Source organism: Saimiri boliviensis, chromosome 13, assembly GCF_048565385.1.
Source record: "Saimiri boliviensis isolate mSaiBol1 chromosome 13, mSaiBol1.pri, whole genome shotgun sequence".
NCBI classification, from domain to species: Eukaryota; Metazoa; Chordata; class Mammalia; order Primates; family Cebidae; genus Saimiri; species Saimiri boliviensis.
Window position 1 is genome coordinate 5,719,653 of NC_133461.1, and position 21,262 is coordinate 5,740,914.

General features: G+C 45.8%; 1 protein-coding gene across 1 annotated transcript in view; it reads left to right on the forward strand.

Annotated features, from left to right (window-relative positions):
• The first annotated feature begins 414 nt into the window (after positions 1 to 414).
• CYB5A (cytochrome b5 type A) overlaps positions 415 to 21,262 on the forward strand; it is a 40,512-nt gene continuing 19,664 nt past the window's right edge. The window contains exon 1 of the mRNA XM_003925990.3: positions 415 to 656. Within this exon, the coding sequence (XP_003926039.1) occupies positions 528 to 656 (129 nt within the window). The 5' untranslated portion in view covers positions 415 to 527. The remainder of the gene's footprint in view (positions 657 to 21,262) is intronic.

A 21,262-nucleotide genomic window follows, 5' to 3' on the forward strand; every position in this document is an offset into this window, starting at 1 on the left:
CTCGGGCTGCCGCGATTAGGAAAGCCCCGCGATTGGCGGCCGAGGTCGCTGCCCTCACAAGAATGTACTCTGCACCCGGCCCACCGATGCCCGCTGGTGCCCCTAGCTCTCTCGCACGCTTAACCCGCTGGCACGCCTCCGACCTCCCACCTCTGCCCTAGCCCCCTTTCGGCTCGCCCTTCCGCGCAGACTCCGTGGAGTCCCGTCGCGGTCTCCGCGCGCGGCGGCAGCCGGGATATTGTGATGGGCATCTCCGGCAGCCAATTAACATCCCCACGCTGGGCGGGACCACGCTTGGGCTGGCGGAGGGTGGTGGGGAGGGTCGGCCTTAGGCGGGGACTTTTGAGTGACAAGGATGCTGGCCAACCCTCGGAGGTCCTTCTATGGCGCCCCGCCCCTGAGCCGGCCGCCCAGCCCTCGATGCGGTGACCCGCGCGGGGAATGTCCCGGGTGGAGCTGGCCGAGTCGCCCGTTCTGCTCCACCCGACGCTGCTGTGTGTGCTGGGCCTGGCTCGCGGCGAACAGAGATGGCCGAGCAGTCTGACGAGGCCGTGAAGTACTACACTCTCGAGGAGATTCAGAAGCACAACCACAGCAAGAGCACCTGGCTGATCCTGCACCATAAGGTGTACGATTTGACCAAATTTCTGGAAGAGGTGAGTTGGTGATGAGCGGTTTGGGGTTCCCTGGCAGGACCTGTCGTTCGCGGCCCCGAGTCCGCACACGCACGCCTGGGCGCCCCCCGAGTTCGCTCACTTGCCTGTACACACCTGGGAGCTCTCCCCGAGTCCGCTCACCTGCGCGTGTACGCCTGGGAGCGCCCCTCCGAGTCCGCACACCTGCGCCTCCGCACCTGGGCGCGCTCCCTGAATCCGCACACCGGCGCGCGCAGTGCACCTGGGAGCGCCCGGGCCCTGCGGCGGTGCTGGAGCGTCTTACCGGGAGAGCGCGCAGCTACGCCGGGGTTTTAAAGGATCCCTTTCACCGTTGGGTTTGAATAGAAGGGTGTTCATCCAGGACCGGCGGCATTCCCGCAGTGGCGGGCTGGAGACCACCCACCCCGGGAGCCGCGGATCCCGCCTGAGGGGACCCCGAGTGCGGAGGTCGGGTGTGGTCCGAGCCCTCGCTTCCCGAGGCACCCACGGGCCGACCTTGCGGTCCATGCCCACTCGCGTTGGCGTTCACTTGGAGGAGGCCAGGTGTTAATTAACCTCCGCCAGTCACGCTTTGGCAGCCAGATGCAGTGCTTGACTCCTGAGACCGCGGGGTGTGTGGCTCAAGCAAGTCCAGAGGACGAGGCCAGGTAGAGCAGCGCACATTCTGCTTTGGGACTCGCCCCTAGCAGCTTTGGAAGGTGTAAAATGACGTCGTTAACTTAAAGGAAGACATTCCTTTGATAAGATTTTTGCTTTCGATTATTTGGTTATTAGCACTCTAAAACACTGATACCCTCTGGAAGTGTTTTACCACTTTGTGGGAGTCTGGATCATAAATCTTAACAGGTACACACGCCCCTCTCCCAGTAATGAGGTTTAATGATGGGAATTTTTTACATAGTGGGGAAGCAGGGAGACAGAAATAGAGGCCTGGTCTGAGCTGGATCACAGTTTCTATCAGAGGACTTTAGTTTTGCAGAAAATATTAAAATAAAAAGGGCTGTTTTAAAAAATAAGGCTGGCCCAAGTACCTGGCTCACACCTGTAATCACAGCACTTTGGGAGGCCGGGGCAGGCAGATCACTTGAGTCTAGGAGTTCGAGACCAGCCTGACCAACATGGCAAAACGCCTAACCCCCAAAATACAAAAATTAGCCACGTGTGGTGGCGCACACCTGTAGTCAGGAGAATCCCTTGAACCTGGGAGGCGGAGGTTGCAGTGAGCCAAGATCATACCACTGCACTCCAGCTTGGGCAACACAGTGAGACCCTGTCTCTAAGTAAATACAGTTACATAAAAAATAAGGCTGGAGTTGATATTTATTGGTAAGATATTTCGCTCGTGTTTCCATTTAGTTAGGAGGGGCTGATGTTAGGGAATCAGCTGACCTGCCCTCTCCCTCCTGCCCAGCTGTAGATCCTGCCAGATGACATCAGTTATCATTGATTCTAAATGTCTACCTACAACCCATGGTATATGTAATTGTGGAATTTTAAGATACACTGTGTGCTTTGTCTATTCATGTCTATAAAAAGAAGTAACATAAAAGAATATTAGGATATTTTATATTATGAACTTTTTCTTTTCTTCTTGTTTTCTGTACTCCTAAAACGAGATTTTTCCACCTTGGCACTGTTGGCATTTTAGGCCAGCTGATCTTTGTTGTGCTGTCTGTCCTGGTCATTGCAGGATGTTGAGCTGCCTCCCTGCCTTCTACTCACTAGGTGACTGGATGACTGGTACCACCCCCTCCCCTATTTTTTTTTAATGGAGGGTTTCGCTCTTGTTGCCCAGGCTGGAGTGCAATGGTGCAGTCTTGGCTCACTGTAACCTCCGCCTGTTGGGTTCAAGCAATTCTCCTGCCTCCGCCCCCCAAGTAGCTGGGATTACAGGCACCCGCCAGCATGGCCAGCTAATTTTGTATTTTTAGTAGAGACGGGGTTTCACCATGTTGGCCAGGCTGTTCTTGAATTGCTGACTTCTGGTGATCCACTCGCCTTGGCCTCTCAAAGTGCTGGGATTACAGGCATGAGCCACTGCCTCCCCTATCTCCTACCAGCCCTACTTCTATTTATAGCAACCAGAAATGTCTCCAGATATTGTCAGAGGTCCCCTAGGGCATATAATCTCTCCTACTTGAGAATTACTGAGGTTATGGTACATGACTTTTAGGGGTAGATTTTCAGAAGGAGATAGTAAGGAAGAGAAGATTATTGTTAAAATGTACTCGAAACCATTTACTTTCACATTTCATTCCTGTGAGTCAGGAAAGGAGGGATTGTGCACAAATTTTCTGAGAAAAGCTGAGATAAGAAGTTCTTGAATGAGTAAATTGGCTGAAAACAAATTCCTTTATTCTTAAAGATTTTGTGGAGGCTGCATTTCAAATAAAATGAACAGGAAGGTAGCTAACCCGCTGAAGGAAGAGGATGGCCTGATTGAGGAGGCAAGGGTCTGGGAAAAGCAAGGAACTAGGTTTTGGTCCTGTCGAATCTAGGTGGTTGGAGGGATTTTCAGGCATCGGCAGAACTGTGCGCCTTCTGCCTCCACTGTCGGCCAGCATGTATATGGTTCTGGGAAAACGCACGTGGACCTTAGAACAAGCAAGGCCTTCGGATTCAACCTTTTATGGACATGTCTTTATTATTTGCTTTGACTTTCTGTGACCATCTCTTCTTATTGCTTCCCAGCCCCCAGCAAGGCCTTCGGGTACCTCTCTGCGTTGGCCCCAGGATTCCTTGCAGGCGACTTCCTGCGTTCCTGGGGTTACATCTCAGATAAGCTCACATCTCCTCACTCAGAGGTCTTCAGCACACTGCTCTGCCAGGTGGTTTTACTTCTTCCTACATTCCTCTCATTTCCATTGTTTTATGAGGCCAGTCTGTTTGTCTTGTACCTACTTTTAAAACAGAAATGAGCACAGAATGTCTCTGTCTCTCTTCCCTGCTTTCCGGGTCCTCTTTCCTGTCTTCTGTTGTTGAAAGGCTCCAGAATTTCATGAAGCCTTTGCGTGGTAACTTAAAAATATTTTATCTCACCTAATTTACCTAAATATGAAAGACTTTCAGTCTTTCAGTCACTATGGGCTAGACTGTTTACTCTGAGTTCCCGCATCTGTATGGACAAGATTTCTCATGGCTGAATATTTCCTCTTCTTGTAGCGTATCCTAGAATGACGTACACGTCTGCGTTCATGTTGAGAAGGTATGTGGTGCGGTGGTGGCAGGATCCTGCCCTGCTGGCTGGTACAAGCCAAGAACACAGGTTGAAGCTCAGTTGTTGTGCAACCTATGCTCCGACTTCCTGAAATAATGGCCTCTAAAGCTGTTTTGTTGTTCAGGAGGAGGGGTAGAAACCTAAGAGGGAAGACTGGCTTGTTGCTAACGGCAATCTACATAGCAGCAGGTGCTTAGTCACTGTCTGATACTTAAAAGATTTTGAGTTTTATTGCCTACATATTTTGAACTAGATTTTTTTTTTCAATCCTGAGTTCTAGTTTTTGAGTTTGTATTGGTGAAATTGAGTCTTTGCTTGATCATAGAACTTCAAAGGACAGTTATTTGAAATGAAAACTTAGGCATTTAGGGCCAGGGGAAAAATGTTTGCATTTCCCTTTCTGTGATGTGGGCAGCAGGCATTTATTCGGTTTTTAAAAGAGCTGTGGAGGGAGAGAAAAAGGTATCCTGTAATTAATAAGTTACATTAGCTGTTGCTTTTGGTTCAAGTCAGTGGGTGTTAGATTTGTGAAACAGATATTGTCCTGGAAAAGTTTATAAAGCAGGATGTCTTTTTATCAAGTTGTCTCCTCTCCCTTTACATCATAAAAATGGAAACTTGTTTCTATGGAGCATTTTCTACTGATCCTGGGATTCTGATAGTCTTGGACCTGACCCTTAAATGTTCTTTACAGCATTCTGCCTCGTAGAAGCTATTGGCTTCGGACTCACTTTGATTTTTGGAGTCTTATGGGTGTCTTTTCTAGCAGGTTTTGTTGTAGGGACTTGCTGTTTGCTATTTTCCGTTGAACATGGCTGCCTATATTCCGTAGACCTCTTTCCCCTTGTTAAAGCTGCCATATTTAGGGAGAAAACACTGAATGCCTTTGCTTTTTGCAAAAAAATTTGATTATATTCTGAATCTTATGTGACAGGCTGCAATTGGCAAATGTGTCTTTGATGTATATAAAATGGGAATATTATTATTTAATATATACTGTTAGGTAAATAAAACTTAGAAATTCTGAAGTTCGTAGGAGGAAACTACAAAGGTATCGTTGTAGTGTTGGTGGCTTAGGCATCTTGGGTGAAGTGATAGCAAAACCACATCTTAGACGGCCACCTGGGGCATATGAACCCGTGGGTTTTTTATATATTTCTACATATATCTCTTTATTTTTTGGTAACTTCTTGCTACTTTTGAAAAGAGGTTCCAAGAGGCGACTTCGTTTTGAAACAGTGAAGAAACAGCAAATTAACTTTTGTTTTTTGATTATCTTTAAGGTGGATGAAAATTATAAATAAGGAAGGGAAAACACAGCAAGCCAGCTTTGGTAAATCAAGGCATAAATAATACGCTCAATTCTACTTAATGTGAATGTCTGGTATTCTGAAAAGTCCTCCTGTGGAAGACGGCTGATAAGCGCCTTTGTAGTTGAGTGGAGTCTGAACAACCCGGGTCCCTCTGGGCACTCATGGGAAAGCATTGGGCTGGGGTTAGGAAACTGGACCAGGTTATAGACCTATCAAGGAGGTGACCTTGGGCAAGCCAAGTAGTTCAGTCACTTTCCTTGTTCCGAAGTGGGGACTACTCTGTCACTGGCGTCTACATTGAGAGAAATAATATGTGTGAAAACATTGGGAAAAGTATGTAAAGAGAAGGCATTTAAATGACTATATTTTGATTGAATTAAAATTTTAAAATAAATTGTTATGGTTTTTATGTGGAAGGTACATTAGTGGGAACATATGTCAGAAATTATGTTAATTAGTAAACAAAATGATTTAAAATACAAATATTCACTTGAAATATGATTTTCCAGGAGTGTGTGCTTTGCATGATTGGAAATCATCCCATTTTGGGAGCTTTTAAACATAACTTTAAGGGGAAAATAATACATGATCATGTTAAGGAGTTGGACAGTGTGGAAAACCACAAAGAAGAAAATCAAAGCTGCCTGGAGCTCTGCTACCTGAAGGTGGCCGCGTGAGCAGTTTGCACACGTGCCACGCAGCGCCCTGCTCGTGGATGTGCTTCGCAGCCATGGAGATGTGCTCTGCATGCTGCTCTGTAATCTGCCATTTTCCCGCTAAATAGATGTTGGTGGAGCAGTCCTGAATTTCAGTAACTCCTGTTCCAAGGCTGCCTCCTGATAGGATAGAGGGTTCCTAATGTACAGAATCCTCTCTCCTTGCTCTTTTGCCCAGGCTGGAGTGCAGTGGTGCGATCTCAGCTCACTGCAGCCTCAATCTTCAAGGCTCAAGCATTCTTCCCTCTTAAATAGCTGGGAACACAGGTGTGAGCCACCATGCCCAGCTGATTTTTGTATTTTTTTGTAGAGATGGAGTCTTGTGTTGCCCAGGCTGGTCTCGAGCGCCTGCGTTCAAGTGATCTGCCCCCTTTGGCCTCCCAAAGTGCTGGGGTTACAGGCATGAGCCACTCTACATTTTGATGCATGCTACCAGAGCACCCTGAGGTGGTTGTCCCGTTGGCCACTCTGAGGGCTGGCACAGCAGTGTGTGCGATTCTCAGTTCCTAGGAGCCAAGGAACTTGGTGGCACCTTACTAGCCTCCCTTCCTGAAATATTTCTGTGTATTTCTGTCAGAAGGGGAAATGTATGGAATAATTTTTTAGCGCCTTTAACTTACAAATTCTCTTAAAAGTGCAGCTGTGGCGAGTAATACCTGTGTATTCTATGAAAGAATTTCATTGTCTGAAGGCTCAGCGCGTCAGAAAAGTGACGGGAGGCAGCAGCTGACTACTCGGGAAGCTGAGGAGCAGGCTCAGAGCCATTCCCTACATGTTAATCCAGTGCGCTTTCTTCCATGTGACCCTTGGACCTAGTTTTCTTGGGAACATAGTCTTGAGTGTAGGTAGTAACTGGGTAACTATAGTAACAGAGAAACTGTCATTTCTCTGTTCAGTGACTCTTCAGAATTCTAACATGGGGACTGGGAGGGTGAGCTGAAGATTGGGTGGGGACATCTCAGTTCTTGCTGTTGAATAGGATCTGTCCTGTGCTGCCTGTTGGCTTAGGGAGAGCTGACATCTCTGTGGATGGTGGCTAGAAGTTACTTTCTTACATCTTTAGAATTCTGTCTCTAGACAGGCCCATGCCAAAATGATGTCATGTGAACCAGCACTGATGCTGGGGAGGCTCTGGAGGGTGCAGAGGATAAGGGATGCAGACTTTGGGGAAGGGTAGGGTGATTAACAACCTCTAGGCTCAGTTAAGGGTCCCCTCTGCCCAGCTGGTGGACACGGGAGCCTGTTTGAAACAGAATCACTTGAACTCTTCTGTAGTTGAAGGCCTTGGGAGTATCCGTTTCTAGCTTGATTCTTTTAGTGCCTGCTATTGTTTGTTCTTGGCAGACCTATTCATCAAGCTTTGTGCAGCTGTGTCCAGAATTAGCTGGGTCGAAAAATATATTCAGCCTTCTTTCCCTCTCCTCAGAAAGTGTTAAGTAAATGCTATTCTTTAATCCTCTCATCCTCAGCAGTCCCTAGTGCGCTAATAAGAAAAGTGATAGCAGTGGACATTAGCTCTATGTTTATGGACATTCAGTATGTGCTAGGGAGTATGCTAAGTGTTTTTTTGCACATAAAAGCTTTGTGTTTTGGCTTTTAATTTTTTTTTTTTTTTTTTTTTTGAGATGGAGTTTCGCTCTTGTCCAGGCTGGAGTGCAATGGTGCAATCTCCGCTCACTACAACCTTCCACCTACTGGGTTCAAGCGATTCATTTTCCTCAGCCTCTGAAGTAGCTGGGATTACAGGCATGCGCCACCATGCCGACTAATTTTGTATTTTCAGTAGAGATGGGGTTTCATCATGTTGGTCAGGTTGATCTCGAACTCCTGATCTCAGGTGATCCACCAGCCTTAGCCTCCCAAAGTGCTGAGATTACAGGTGTGAGCCACTGTGCCTGGCCTGTGCTTTTAACCTTCAAAATAACCCTGTGGGGTTGGTGATGACAGTGTCCTCCCTTATAAAGGTTAGGTAGTGTGACTTGGGGAGATTTTGCAACTTGCTCAGCAAGTCCCACAGCCAATAAGGAGCAAAGGCAGGGCTTCAATACGGGCTGTGGGCGCTGCAGCCCAGTGTCTTCAGTGCTGAGTCTGCTGTTGAGGCTTGAGACCCAAGGAGTACCGAAGAGAACTAGTGTAGCTTTGAAAGCAAAAGTCCATCCCACTGATAGAGTTGCTGTCATTTGCTGGAGGCCTCCATCACTGGATAGTTCTCTCTAGGAACCAGGGAGAAAGCAAAGGGAATTTGTGATGCAAAGATCTGAACAAAGCCAAAACCCTTGGAAGGTTAGTGGGCAAAAATATGCTTTTCTTTCCATCCATTGTCAGTTTACTATGTTGCCTTCTAGGAGGTGAAGGAAACAGCCATTCTTGTTTCTTGTAGAGGAGTTTTTAAATAGAGGTGGGTGGAGTCTGTATGGTCTCAGTTTGCTCCTGACCTGGATGCTGCTGTCACCAGGCAGGGGCTGAAGCATCGGTGTGGTTTTGGTTAGGAGGCTGATTGCTTACCTGTGTGGTGGGTATGTGTGAGGAGGCCAGTGCTGTTTTGGAAAAGGCCTCTTGAATGACTGCCCTGGGAGGGATTGTTTAAATGGAAATCAGAGGAGGTTCCTGCTCTGATAAATTCCTCAGTGGGTTCGACTAATCTCTCCCCCACCCCTTCTGGGTCCACGTTCCCTCTGCGTTTGCCATGTGGTTGGCTGCAGGGTGTTAGAACATCTTTCTCCTCCAAGCTGAGAGCAGCTGCCCTGGCGTGCCCTCTTTTGTGTCTTTGGCACCTCATGGTGGCCCCTGGGCAGGAAATTCTCAATATTTCATTAGTTCCATCAAATGGGTGGCAGTTTTATGAGTTTTCAGCTTGAGTAATATATGCTATTTATTGCATTAAAAAGTGACATTTCTAGAAGAAACACACCAAAAAAGCCTTTCTCTTTTGGAAACAGATTGTCATTTCTCTGTTCAGTTCCTTTCAATGGCTTCCTGTTGCATTGAGAATAAAAATCTTATCTCTTTGCCCTGGTTTAGAAAGCTCTGAGTGAGCCCTACCTCCCCTACCTCAGCAGATAACACCATCCCTCCCTGCTGATGCCTGCACCTGATCACATTGACCCTCTCTGCTTCTCAAACAAGCCAAACTTGTTTCTGCCTTAAAAGACCTTTGCCCTGGTTTCTCCTCTGTCAGCCTCAGTCCCATTTAGGTCTCAGCACCATGTTGTGTGCCTCTGCTCGCAGTTAGACCAACCCGTTATGATACGCTGCCTGTCTGTCTACTGCTTTCTCCACGTGATGAGGGCTCCTGCCTGCCTGGCTGCTATGCACCCGGCCCTTGTCGGGTGCTAGGAAGTGACTCTTCCCGGGATGGAAAAGGAGAGCCTCGTGGAGGAACAGACACGAGCCCCTGTTCTGTGACTAGCTTATTTTTTCCTCCTTTCTCCACACACGGCACGTACGCGTGTGATTCTTCTTACGCTGTAGACCTTGGCCTGAGATTTTGGCCCTGAGGATTGCGCACTTAGAAGCTAGTGGGACTTTATTGTGAAAGTCTGGATTGTGACATTGTCTCAGACCTTAGAACACAAGGCATAGAGGGAGGCTCCCATGAAGTCACTAGAAAGAAAGGGGAGAATTAAAGGGAAGGGAGCACATTTGTCTGCATTTTCCAGTCTCTTCCTGCCCTGAGCCCACCTGAGATCCAGTTCCCCTTCTCACTCACAGAAGTTCCCTGAGTCACCTGCAGATCCTCGGAGGGTGATTCCAGGTATAAACCAGGCCCCTCAGGGCCTGCACCCTGCTGGATAATTCTCATTAGTGTTTCTGCTGTTTTTTTCTCCTCTCCTGCAAAACATACACTCCTGTCTCCCCTGAAAAGCACAGACAGACACACACCCTCTTCTCCTGCAAAGCACACACAGTCCCTTCTCCCCGAAACACACACACACACACACACACACACACACACACACACACGGCCTCCCTTGACTCTCCTGCCCGCTCCAGGATTTTTTCTGCTCCCCTGTGTAGTAGAACCCTCTGAAAGGGTTAGGCTGGGACTCCCTCCACCTCCTCCATTCCCTTTTATCACACCTGTTCACTGCAAGGGCTGTGGTTGCCAAGGTCTCCCGCGGTGCCTTGTCGGTTCTCAGTTCTCAGCACAGTGGCTCAGCGGACTCTGACGTCGATGCGTGCCCCGCTGGGTTGCCGTTCCCTCCTAGTCCCTCCTCCCTCCACCTTCGGTCTCCTTTTCCGAGTCTCTTTGGTTTGCCCTCCTTATTGGAGGGCCCCTGGGGCTTGGGCTTTTCCACTTTGGCAGGCTGTACATTAGCATGGCTGTAATGTGCCAATGAGTTTAATGTGCTAATGACATCCTGGCTAGAAAGACCTCTGTCCTGAACTGGCTCTTGTATCCCTGAGGCCAGGCTTCTCACCCCAAAGTGTGAAACACTTCCTGTCCCACACCTGCTCCTTCACAGGTCCCATCTCAGCAGATGGCGGTTCCATCCTCCCAGTTGTTCAGGCCCAAATCCTGGGGGTCGTACTCCTCTCTTCTCTTGTTCTCATCTCCACATCCAGTCCACCAGGACATTCTGTGGGCTTCACTTTCATAATGTCAGAATCTCACCATTCTTTACCATCTCTGATGCTGTTCCCCTGGTTGGTCCCCTCCTGCCCCCAACAGCACATTCTCGCCGTAACAGAGTGACATTTTTGAATTCAGCTCGGGTCAGTATACTCTGTTTAAACCCTTCAAGGGCTGATCACACTACCCAATTTTAGGACTTAGGATATGGCTGCAGTTGTAAGGAAAGTGTAGTTCTGGCAGAGAGACACGTGCATATGTCCATGCAGCAGAATAGAGAGGCCAGAGATGGACTCATACAGAGATTTCCACCTCATTGTTGACAGAGATAGAAAAGCAATTTGATGGAGGAAGGATAGCCTTTTCAGCACATAATTCTGGAACAACTAGACATCAATAACCAAAAATATAAACCTTGACATAAACTTCACATCTTATGCCAAAATTAACTCAGAATGAATAATATATCATAAACTTTTTTTTTTTTTCAGACATTGTCTCACTCAGTCACTCAGGCTAGAGTGCAGTGGTGTGATCATGGTTCACTGCAGCCTTCACCATCTGGACCCAGGTGATTCTCCAACCTCACTCAGCCTCTCCAGTAGCTGGGGCTACAGGCATGCACCACCATGCCCAGCTTTTATATATATATATATATATATATATATATATATATATATATAGAGAGAGAGAGAGAGAGAGAGAGAGAGAGAGAGAGAGAGAGAGAGAGAGATGGGGTTTTGCCATGTTGTCTAGCTGATCTCAAACTTCTCAGGCTCAAGTGGTCTACCTGCCTTGGCCTCCCAAAATGCTGGAATTACAGGCATGAGCCACTGCACCTGGCCGAAATGTAAAACTTTTTAAAGTGACTTAGGATGAGGCAAAGAATTCTTAGACATAGTTGAAGCGTGACCCATTTTCCATTCTTTGCACTGGAAGGTTTTTCCTCCCGAAATAACGTATGGCTTCCTGCATCACCTCCTTTGAGTACTCACTCGCTATCACCTGTCCACCGTATTTAAACCTGGAAGTTACCCCAGCCCCTGCACTCCTGAGCCCAGTTACACTGCTGAGTTTTCCCCCTGCAGCTTGTATAACATACCATGTAATTTACTCATTTATTAGTTTTTGCTTGTCTGTGTCTTTCCACTAGAAACATATGCTCTGTGAATGCAGGACTTTTTCTGTTTTATGCTCTGATAAATCCAGCTCTTAGAACAATGCTGGCACATAGAAAGGACTAAATAAGTATTTATTGATTGAATGAAGAATGAAAGTTTATCAGTACTAGAAAACTGATACGGAATGGCTATTGGGTGAGATTTAATACTTTTCTGATACCTTGTTTTATCTCCTTTGTCTCACCTGCATGTTTCCACCAGTTTATCATGATTAATACTAAACATAAAAGAAAGGAGAGGCCTAGTTATTTGGTATGGAGGGGGAAAAACAAAACAAAAGAGAGAGGTGGGTACAGGCCGCCGTTAGTCATCCTTTCTTTCCACTTCTGGGCTCAGCGTAGGCTATTCTGTTATCTCATCTTTTGTATTCATTTATTTATTTTTGAGATGGGGTCTCACTCTGTCCAGGCTGGAGTGACTGGTATGATCTTGGCTCTCTGCCTCCCGGGTTCAAGCAGTTATCCCTGCCTCAGCCTCCCGAGTAGCTGGGATTATAGGTGCCCAACACCTCGCCCAGCTAATTTTTGTATTTTTTAGTAGAGACAGGGTTTTGCCATGTTGGTCAGGCTGGTCTTGACTCCTGACCTCAGGTGATCTGCCCACCTTGGCCTCCCAAAGTGCTGGGATTATAGGCATGAGCCACTGCACCTGGCCTTATCTCATCTTTTGGCCATTCCAGCTCAAGACAGATCATAGTTAGAGTAACAGCTTCTCTTAGGTCATCACTCATCTACCACTGGGCCCCCAGTTTTGGTGGCTTGCGTATTCCTCCAAGGACATTGGGTTGCATTGGGTTATAAAGCAGGAGGTATGCCGTGGCAGCTCTGGGCCTGGCAGGTCTGGTGCCACAGCGCCCTCCTGCTTTGTCCATCAGAAGCAGGCCTGGCCCTGGCCCTTCCCTGTGCCCCAAGGTCATTGTGTCAGAATTGGTGGCTTATGTACCCTTCAGAGATTAGAGGAGGAGTTAGGTCTCCATTCAGCACACCTGCTTTATTTTACCCAACGAGACAAGTATAGTAATGGTAGAAGTTAAAATATTGGTCAGGGCATAGTGACCAAAATTTGGTTCACGGTACATTTTAGACCAAATATTTACTACTTCGGTTCTAAAAGTAATTAAGAATTTTGTTTCTCTTTTTCAAGAAGAGGAAATTATAACAGCATTCTGCAAGATTATTGCCAGCTCCTAGGCTGTCTGTAAGACCTATCTGCCCTCGGCCTAACTAACCTTTAAGAACTATCTTATGTACAAATGTCTATTATTCTTGTCATAGGATGTTTCTATGAATGCATGCCCTTTGGTTCTGTGGTTCAGTAGCATCTGGCCAGTTGATTAAATCCCCAGAAACCTTTTAAAGCAGGAGAGGTGGTGAGAAGGGGGTCCCTTGGGTTTGGTGAAGATAGAGAGGTGGTGAGAAGGGGGTCCCTTGGGTTTGGTGCTGGAATTGGCCTTCAGCACTTTCCAAAGGCCAGGAACAGTGCCAGGGACTATACACCGTCTCCGTGGTAATATAAAATGGGGATGGGGAAAAAAAGGAAAGTGAATTGATCTTTCTCAAACATCGATTACTTGCCAAGGAGGCTACTAATTAGTTGTATCACATAATCTTGCAGGTGGGTAGCTGCCAGATGGACTGTGCCTGAGGGATACGGAATCATCTGGACTTAGAACCCTGTTAGCAGATCTCAGGGAAATGGCTCTTCTCTCAGTACACACAGCGTTAAGAGAGCCGGTGTGGAGTCAGGCAGCGGTGTGGAGTCAGGCAGCGTTTGTTCATTCCCCAGGGCCTCCCCCAACGGGCTCTGTCACCTGGTGCTGCTTCTCCATCTGTAAAGTGGGGTTAGTAATGGTAATGCCTACCTCTTGGGCTTGTGAGCTTTGGAAGGGTCCACACAACTACTCAGAACACTTCCCTATACACGGTGAGCATTTGTTAAATGTTACCCACTAATATTTGTCCTTATTTGTCCCTAGGCTTTTTCCCTAGCTGCTAGAGTAGACAGGAGAGAAATTGAAGGCGTTTGTTCAGGCTGTGAAATGCAGAGATCTTTGGCAAAAACTCCAGGTGCTCTCTTCCAGTCTGGCCTTTCTGGGTTGATTTCTCACTGGAGACCCAAGCCCTCACCTGAGCCATTTAAGTTACCCCTGTATCCTCTGTGTCTGTGTCCCGGGCTTGGGACGCCTCTCCTTGCTCACCTGGCGAACTCCTGCTGAAATGTTCACATGGAGTTCAAGTGTTGCCTCCTGAATGACCCCTCCTGGGTCCTTTCTCTGCCTCACACTCCTGGGAGAGTTAATCCCTCCATCTTTTGTGCCATGACTCCCATACTTGGTGCTTGCCACATCTAGCTATTTGTCTACATGTCAGTTTCCTTATTAGATTCTAACTTCTTGAGGGTGGGGCCATGACTTTGCCATTTTGGTAGCAACAGAGCATGGCTTGGCATTTATCAGATGTTTGAATGAGTTTGTGGGTCCCATAGGCAAGCTGGGTGACTGCCGGAGGGGCCTCTTTAGTTTCATGCCATGACCTTCAAGGTGAAATGGGAAGTAATTACAACAATGCTTGTGAGGATGGATATGAAACCCCAAGTCTGTGCCCCGTGCAGACGCTGGCCCCTCAACAGAGTCCAGAATGGAGCAGGACAGAAGTCTCATAAATTCAAATCAACTTTGAGGCCACCGCCCTTTGCCACCTTAGAAAAACAGCATCCAGAAATGATAGGAAACATTGGGTCAGACCATCTTGTTATCTTACTCTAAATCTTGTATCAATTGTTCATTCTCCAAAACCTTTTGAATTGTTTTCATTTTTGGATTAAGTATTGCAGATAAGCTCTTTAAATACATTTTTTTTTTTTTTTTTGCCTAGTCATTGTTTATGGACAATCTCTTTACTCCACCTTTTTTGGCAGTGTTAAGCGTTTGGAATGAAAGATCCTGTTTAAAACTCCAGCATTGATGGACTCTGGTCACATAGCATTGCTTTTAGTTGAAAAGGGTTTTTTTTTGTTCTGGTTGTTGTTTACTTTTTGCTTGGTTATGCAAACCCTTGGAAGGCATGACTCTGACCTGCTGCTGACTCTGACCTGCTGCAGATTGTATATTGTAGTGTCATTCTGCATATGCTTTGACTGTTTAATAGGGACAACCTTGTAATCAGGTGGAGCCCTGACAGAAGGTGGTGTGTGTGTGTGTGTGTGTGTGTGTGTGTGTGTGTGTGTGTGTTCTGAATCTTTTGTACTTGCTAAGGTCCAGAAAGGCAGGGCAAATGACATTTCTTGAGGTTTAGAAGTGTGTGGAATTTTCTCCCAAATTCTCAAAAGGGAAATTTATGAAGAAACTTTATTTTTAAGACATCTTTTTATATTTAAAGACACTTTATTCAGAAATGTAGAAATGGTCATTTTATTTGCATGTTCAGGAAAAAAAGGTGGGGGGAGCTGAACTCTCAAAGTCAGAAAGCAGGGTTCCCATCCCACCTCCCTCCTGAGCTATCAGTGTGACACTGGGCTTCATTCTCTGCGTCCCATATTCTCCATCTGACAATTTAGTTTGTTGGTTTTCTGAAGGTCCTTTGCAACTCCAAGTCTCTGGGATTTTTCACCTTCACTCCACGGTGTTGAGTCAAGATCTCTAGCTCAGTTGCCTGCTTTTGATGCCGGGCTCACAGAGGAGGTGGAGGATAGTGGGCTGTGCAGGAAGCTGAGGGGAGTTAAGTATTAAGGCTGGATGGGTGGAGGGGGAGACGGGGTTGGAGAAGCCTCCAGGCTGGGTCAGATCCTGGTGCCGCGCTGGTGTTGGGGTGCCTGGTCTGCGCACCACGGGGTCCTACCAGCCTGCCCTACTCTGTGGTGATGGCTCCTGCAGCATGTTCTTCAAGCCTTGCCTTCTCAGCTTCTTCATCTTTATCTGTTCTGTTGATGCACATCCTAACTATTCTAAAGGGGCCAAGGTTATTTTTTAATAGCTCCAAGTTTTCCAGACTCTGCTGTGTTCAGGCAGCAATTCAGATGCCGCTTCATGTTCCTGTTGGTGCTGGGTGCATGTCAAGCCCTGATTGGTAGGAAGCTTCTGGAGGCTTGTGACTGTGTATTCGTGCGTTTCCGGTGCTTCTGCATGTTCAGGTCATGTTTCTTGACTAAATGATTGCTGTAGTAATTAGGATTGGGCTCAGGAGGTCCCCTAATAACTGGCTTAAGCAGGGTAGGAATTTATTTGCCCTCAAGAAGTGAGCTTTGCCACCAGAGCTGTACAATAGCTGCATCCCACTCCCTTCTGGCCAGTCCTGGGACAGCCGTCATCCTGGTGCTCTGTCGGGGACCGGTCCAGGACGGCACGTCTGCCGGGGGTCTCTCGACCTGCAAGAGGGTCCCAATACCTGGAAGAGAGCGTGCGCTTGAAGAAATAAAGAGAGACAGAGAAAGTGGGGGTCTGGAGGGCTGGATAGGCAGTGCCTAAGCAGCGAATTTTATTTTTCAAAGGCCAGGAATAAATACACTTTCTTTGCTCTGGTTTACGTCATTGCAAGAGGAAATGCAAATCTATACCTTACATGGCCTATACAATAGAGAAGTCAGATACGCAATCAGTGGTTGTAAAAAGTAATAGAATTTCCTGTGATCACAAAGCTTATTTATATCCAGACATTATTCCTCATGGCTGCAGGTATTTCTGGTTTGATCTTGTTTTAGGACTCACATGTGAAAAGGTTTTCTGGTTTTGCTCATCAGAATATCTTTTAACCAGATTCTCCTTTGTCTGCTCCTGACTCAACTTATCTCAACTCCCCCATTCAGGAGTCTCTGAGTCTGGGATCAAAGCCATCCATATAGTGGCATTTGCTTTGCAGATAGCCGCACAGTTAAACCATTATCTAGGGTACAAGGCAGTCATGCAAGTAAAGAAAAGGTTAAAGCTATTCTTAAAGAATCATAAAAGTTAAGAGCAGAAACTGGTTGCTGGTAGGGAGTCACTCGGTCTAGCAGCACCGCATAGTTTAGGCCCAAACGATATCGTGGTTGATATTAGAAACTGATCAGTCATCTTTCAGTCCCTTCTTTCCGATAGCTCGACTGCCTCCAGTAGGAAACTGTTTGGGATCAAACTCACCGTATTATAGTGAGACCCACGCCTTTTGGGGGTCTCACACGGGAATGTTTCCCGCAGTGCTCAGAGGCAGCGTCTCCACTCCAGGCAGCGGGATTAAGGAAGGGATGAAGGCAGGGCACAGGAGGTCTACCACTCCGGAGGGAAGACTTCTGGAAGCTTCTTCCATTCCACGAGCTGGAGTTTAACCACATGGGATACACAGCTGCAGGGAGGCTGGGAAGTATCTCTAACATCTTTCTTTAGTGGCCATTCCAAGCTCAGAGTTTTAAGTATTAAGGAGGAAAGAAGAAACAGACATTGGAGCAATAAGCAGTCCCCCTCCCCCTTCCCCTTCCCCTTTCCCCCAGCTGATTTGTTCAGCTGAGGCACCTCCTGTGCTGCATAGGTGTTGAAGCTCTCTTTGAGAAGTTCCAGAGGCATTTGATTTGGCTGCAGAAATTCACCACCATAGGTTTTTGAGAAGGGTACAAGAAATGGTTAAAACAGTATTTGAGGATGAGATCCCAGCAGCAATATACACAAGGGACAAGAGTGGGTTAAGGATCAAAGCGAGGAAGACCAGGATCGAAGCGAGGAAGACCAGCTGGCCCCTGCAGTGAGAGGCCCACCCTCGTTTCCTTTACAGGAACAGGAGGCTCTGCTGTTGACTGAGTCAGACTGTTAACCTTTGACTTGGAGGTTTTATAACTTGCTTTTCCAAGGCCACTAAAATGTAGCAATTTTAGGAGTTAAGGACAACACTAAACACAAATATTATTCTGTATCAAGCTAAAGGCAGCCTCATTTGATCCAACTATTTGTGTTAAAGAGGAATATAGCTGGCAAAGATAATTCCAAAAATATAGTTTATACCCATTTTTACTTTCTGAGTAAAGTAAGCAACTATAAAACATCCCTAGAAACAACAAGAATGAAGAATGGACCTGGTAATTGTTTTCACCTGGTGACTAGCTTCTGAATAAGTGACAGGTATAGACTGCATATTGAAACCTAGAGTGACTGACTTTCCTAGCAGCGTTTTCTTTCTCCTTAAGATTATTGCCTTCACACTAAGTATTTATTAAAATTGTCTGTATTGAGTAGCATCTAAATTTATTTTATCTTGCCAGTTTTTATAGATCCATTATTAGTGTGCACTCTTAAGTAGAAAATATAATTTTCTTGCAGTTTTAAAAATCCTATACACTGGAATCTCTAATAATACATTTATTTTATTTAGCACTTCTCTTTGGCCTCATTCTAAAAAGAAGTGGAAACGTCACTCGTGTATATTTTCTCATTCTTGGCCTCTTAACATACAAAGTCATCCCAAGATCATGTCTTTATTGATTTTACTTATTTTACAGCTGACTTTTGACATATTTGCACTATTGTGCTATTCTAAAGCATCTTCTGTTACTTTACTCTTCTATTCATTTTAATTGGACTCCTTATTTTCATTTGGAAGCAGTCACAGATGTTCCATCTCACTGCTACTTATTACCGAAGTGGAGAGCATTTGGAAGCTGGAGAATGGCATGCAGATGAAGGCAGCCTTCTAGGGACTGGCTGTGCCATGTGAACAATTGTGGGTGTGCCATCCATGGGGCATGCCAGCATTGCCCAGAAGGATTGCATGAGATTCTTTTTTGTATCACCTTGGGTGGAAACCACTGAGCTCCCTGGTGTTAAGCAGGCCACATGTCTTCTCAGTGAGGTTCTTACAGTATGAAGTATGAAGGAAGCCGGTTGTCCCAGAGGGAGCTGTGAGTGAAGAGCTGACCGTGAGAGCCTTGCCATCTCTGCTGCAGGAAGAATCCAGGAGCAGGTGAACACCACCTGCACAGAGCATCTTTCAGTTTAAAGTAAAACCTTACTGCTGGAGTATATTTAGAAAGAGGCAGGGCTGGGGCCGTGGCTAGGCCAGCTTCGGCTTTGTAGGTGATGACATATATGTTGACCATCAGCTTTAAGTGTGTTGATTTTTCACAGCAGGTCACTCAACAGCGTTTATCTGAAAATACTGGCTTGGCACTATTAATTAAGGATGAAATGAAAAGCTGTTTCTGTTTGTTAGCATTGTCCAAAGGACTGTAAATAGTGCTTAATTCATTATGGATATTTGGTGCCCAGTGAAGAATAATTTACCAAGTTTGTGAAAACAATATTTTCTTCCTTTTTAAACTCTTTTGTTTATTAGGAAACCAAGGCTGAACCTCTTAGATCATTGAATACCACAGAGGTGCAGGAATTGCCATTCATTGGGATAACTTGCGTTAGGCAGAGGGGTGACCTTACCCTCCAGTCCGTCACTTGGCACACAGGGGCTTCTTCGCTTGACTGTCCTCCTAGCTGAGATGACCTAGCTTTTCCTAGAAGTTACTGATACCGTTCAGCTAACACTTCATTTCCTGCCATATTTGCATTCCTTTCATTTTTGTGAGTACGTATTTGGTGGACCCTTGACCTTGTTGAATCCTCAGCTTTACAAGTACAAATACAACTGTGTTTCTCACATTACATAAAGTATAACTGAAAAGGTTAAGACACCAGATTGTTACTGATGGTAAAAACAAGGACTAAAGCCATACAATCCCCGCCCCCCCCTTTTTTTTTTTTCTGAGATAGCCTCGCTTTAGTCACCCAGGATGGAGTGCAGTGGCACAGTCTCTGCTCACTGCAACCTCTGTCTCCTGAATTCAAGCAGTTCTCCTGCCTCAGCCTTCCAAGTAGCTGAGATTACAGGCACCCGTCAGCATACCTGGCTAGTATTTTTATGTTTTTAGTAGAGATGGGATTTCCCCATGTTGGGCAGGCTGGTCTGGAACTCCTGACCTCAGGTGATCCACCCACCTTGGCTTCCCAAGTGTTGGAATTACAGGAGTGAGCTGCTGCACCCGGATACCATAAAACTCTTCATTTATATTAAATTAATGTAAGTAAAAGAAACTCTGTTGTGCAACCCTTCTTTGCCTTGTCATTATCCAGATGGGAACTTGTTCACTTTACCTCTTTGTGCCTCAGGGTGGGCAAGATGGTGAAACAGGTCAGGGTTGATCCTGAAACCTGCCGCAGCGTCACAGGAGACTTATTTGGTCCTTGGCCATCTTCATCTTTTATGTTGGCCTCTCCTTGCATGAGTCAGTTGGCAGTAACACTTTCTGCCAGAGTACTTCGGTTTGTGCCAAACTCTTGTTCTGGAGATGGTTTGCACGCAAGGTGACTACAGTTAATGTATTGCGTAGTTGAAGATTGCTGGGAAAATACATCTTCAGTGTTCTTGCCACACACACATATACAAAAGATAAGTACCTGAGGTGACGAATATGGTGATTAGCTTGATTGAATCATTTCAAGATGTATATGTGTATCAAAGCGTCACACTGCATACCTGACATATATATAGTTTTTATTTCTTAGGTATACCTTGATTGATCTGGGAACATTTTTAAAAATTAAAAAAGATGAGGTGAGAATCATCAAACTGCACTGTGGGATGAGGGTTGGAGAGCCAGAGAGGTACCTGTGGTAGCCACAGGGCTCATTCATTCCGGCCCTCAGGGAAAGTCACTCAAGACCACACTTCAGTGATATTTCAGTTACTGCGAGTTTAGGACCCACTAAGTCATTTGTAGGTAATCAGAACTATGAGGCTATCTCAGGGAAGGCCAGAAGTCTCTTCTGTGCTATTTGTTTGTCCCCAAATGAACTGCACGCTTCTTCAAGATTGGATCACACTGATTTTTTGTGTACTTTTTCTGTCCCACACAATGCCTTGCGCATAGTAGACAGTAAAATATTTTGATGAACTAAATCAGACAGCAGTTAAGTACGAAATCACATGATTTGAATGGGAAGAACTGTTATAGCTCAGGAAAAGTGAGTGCTATGAACTGGAGAAGTTGGAATGAGAGGGAAAGTTCCCATCAGCTGCTGAACTGGTTATATATAATAGTTACAAAACCAATGTGTAATGAATGATCTTCATGTATTTATTCAACAAATACTTATGGATATTGAACTAAGAGTTAGAGAAACAGTGATGAACAAGACAAATCTGTGAATCTTAGAAACAAATTGATATGAATTGTAGCTGTCACTAGGTATGCTCCAGGGAGTAGCTCTAGGACCTCCCTAGATACCAAACCATGAGGGTGCTCAAGTTCCTGACATAGAATGATGTAGTTATTTGCATATAAGCTATGCACATCCTCCTGAGTATTTTAAATCTAGATGACTTATAGTACCTAATGCAATGTAAATGTTAGATAAACAGTTATTATACTGTATTATTTAGAAAGTATTGACAAGAAGCCTGTTCCTGTTCAGTACAGAAGCAGTTTTTTTCCTGGGTGTTTTCCATCTACAGATAAGGAACCCGTGAATATGGAGGGCTGATAGTAATTGTAGGTAGTGACAAGTATTGAGAAGAAAATAAAGCAGTAAAAGATAAAGACAATAGTGTGGGGACGCAGGCAGGCTGCTTTAATGAATTATTTAGCTTAATGAATAAA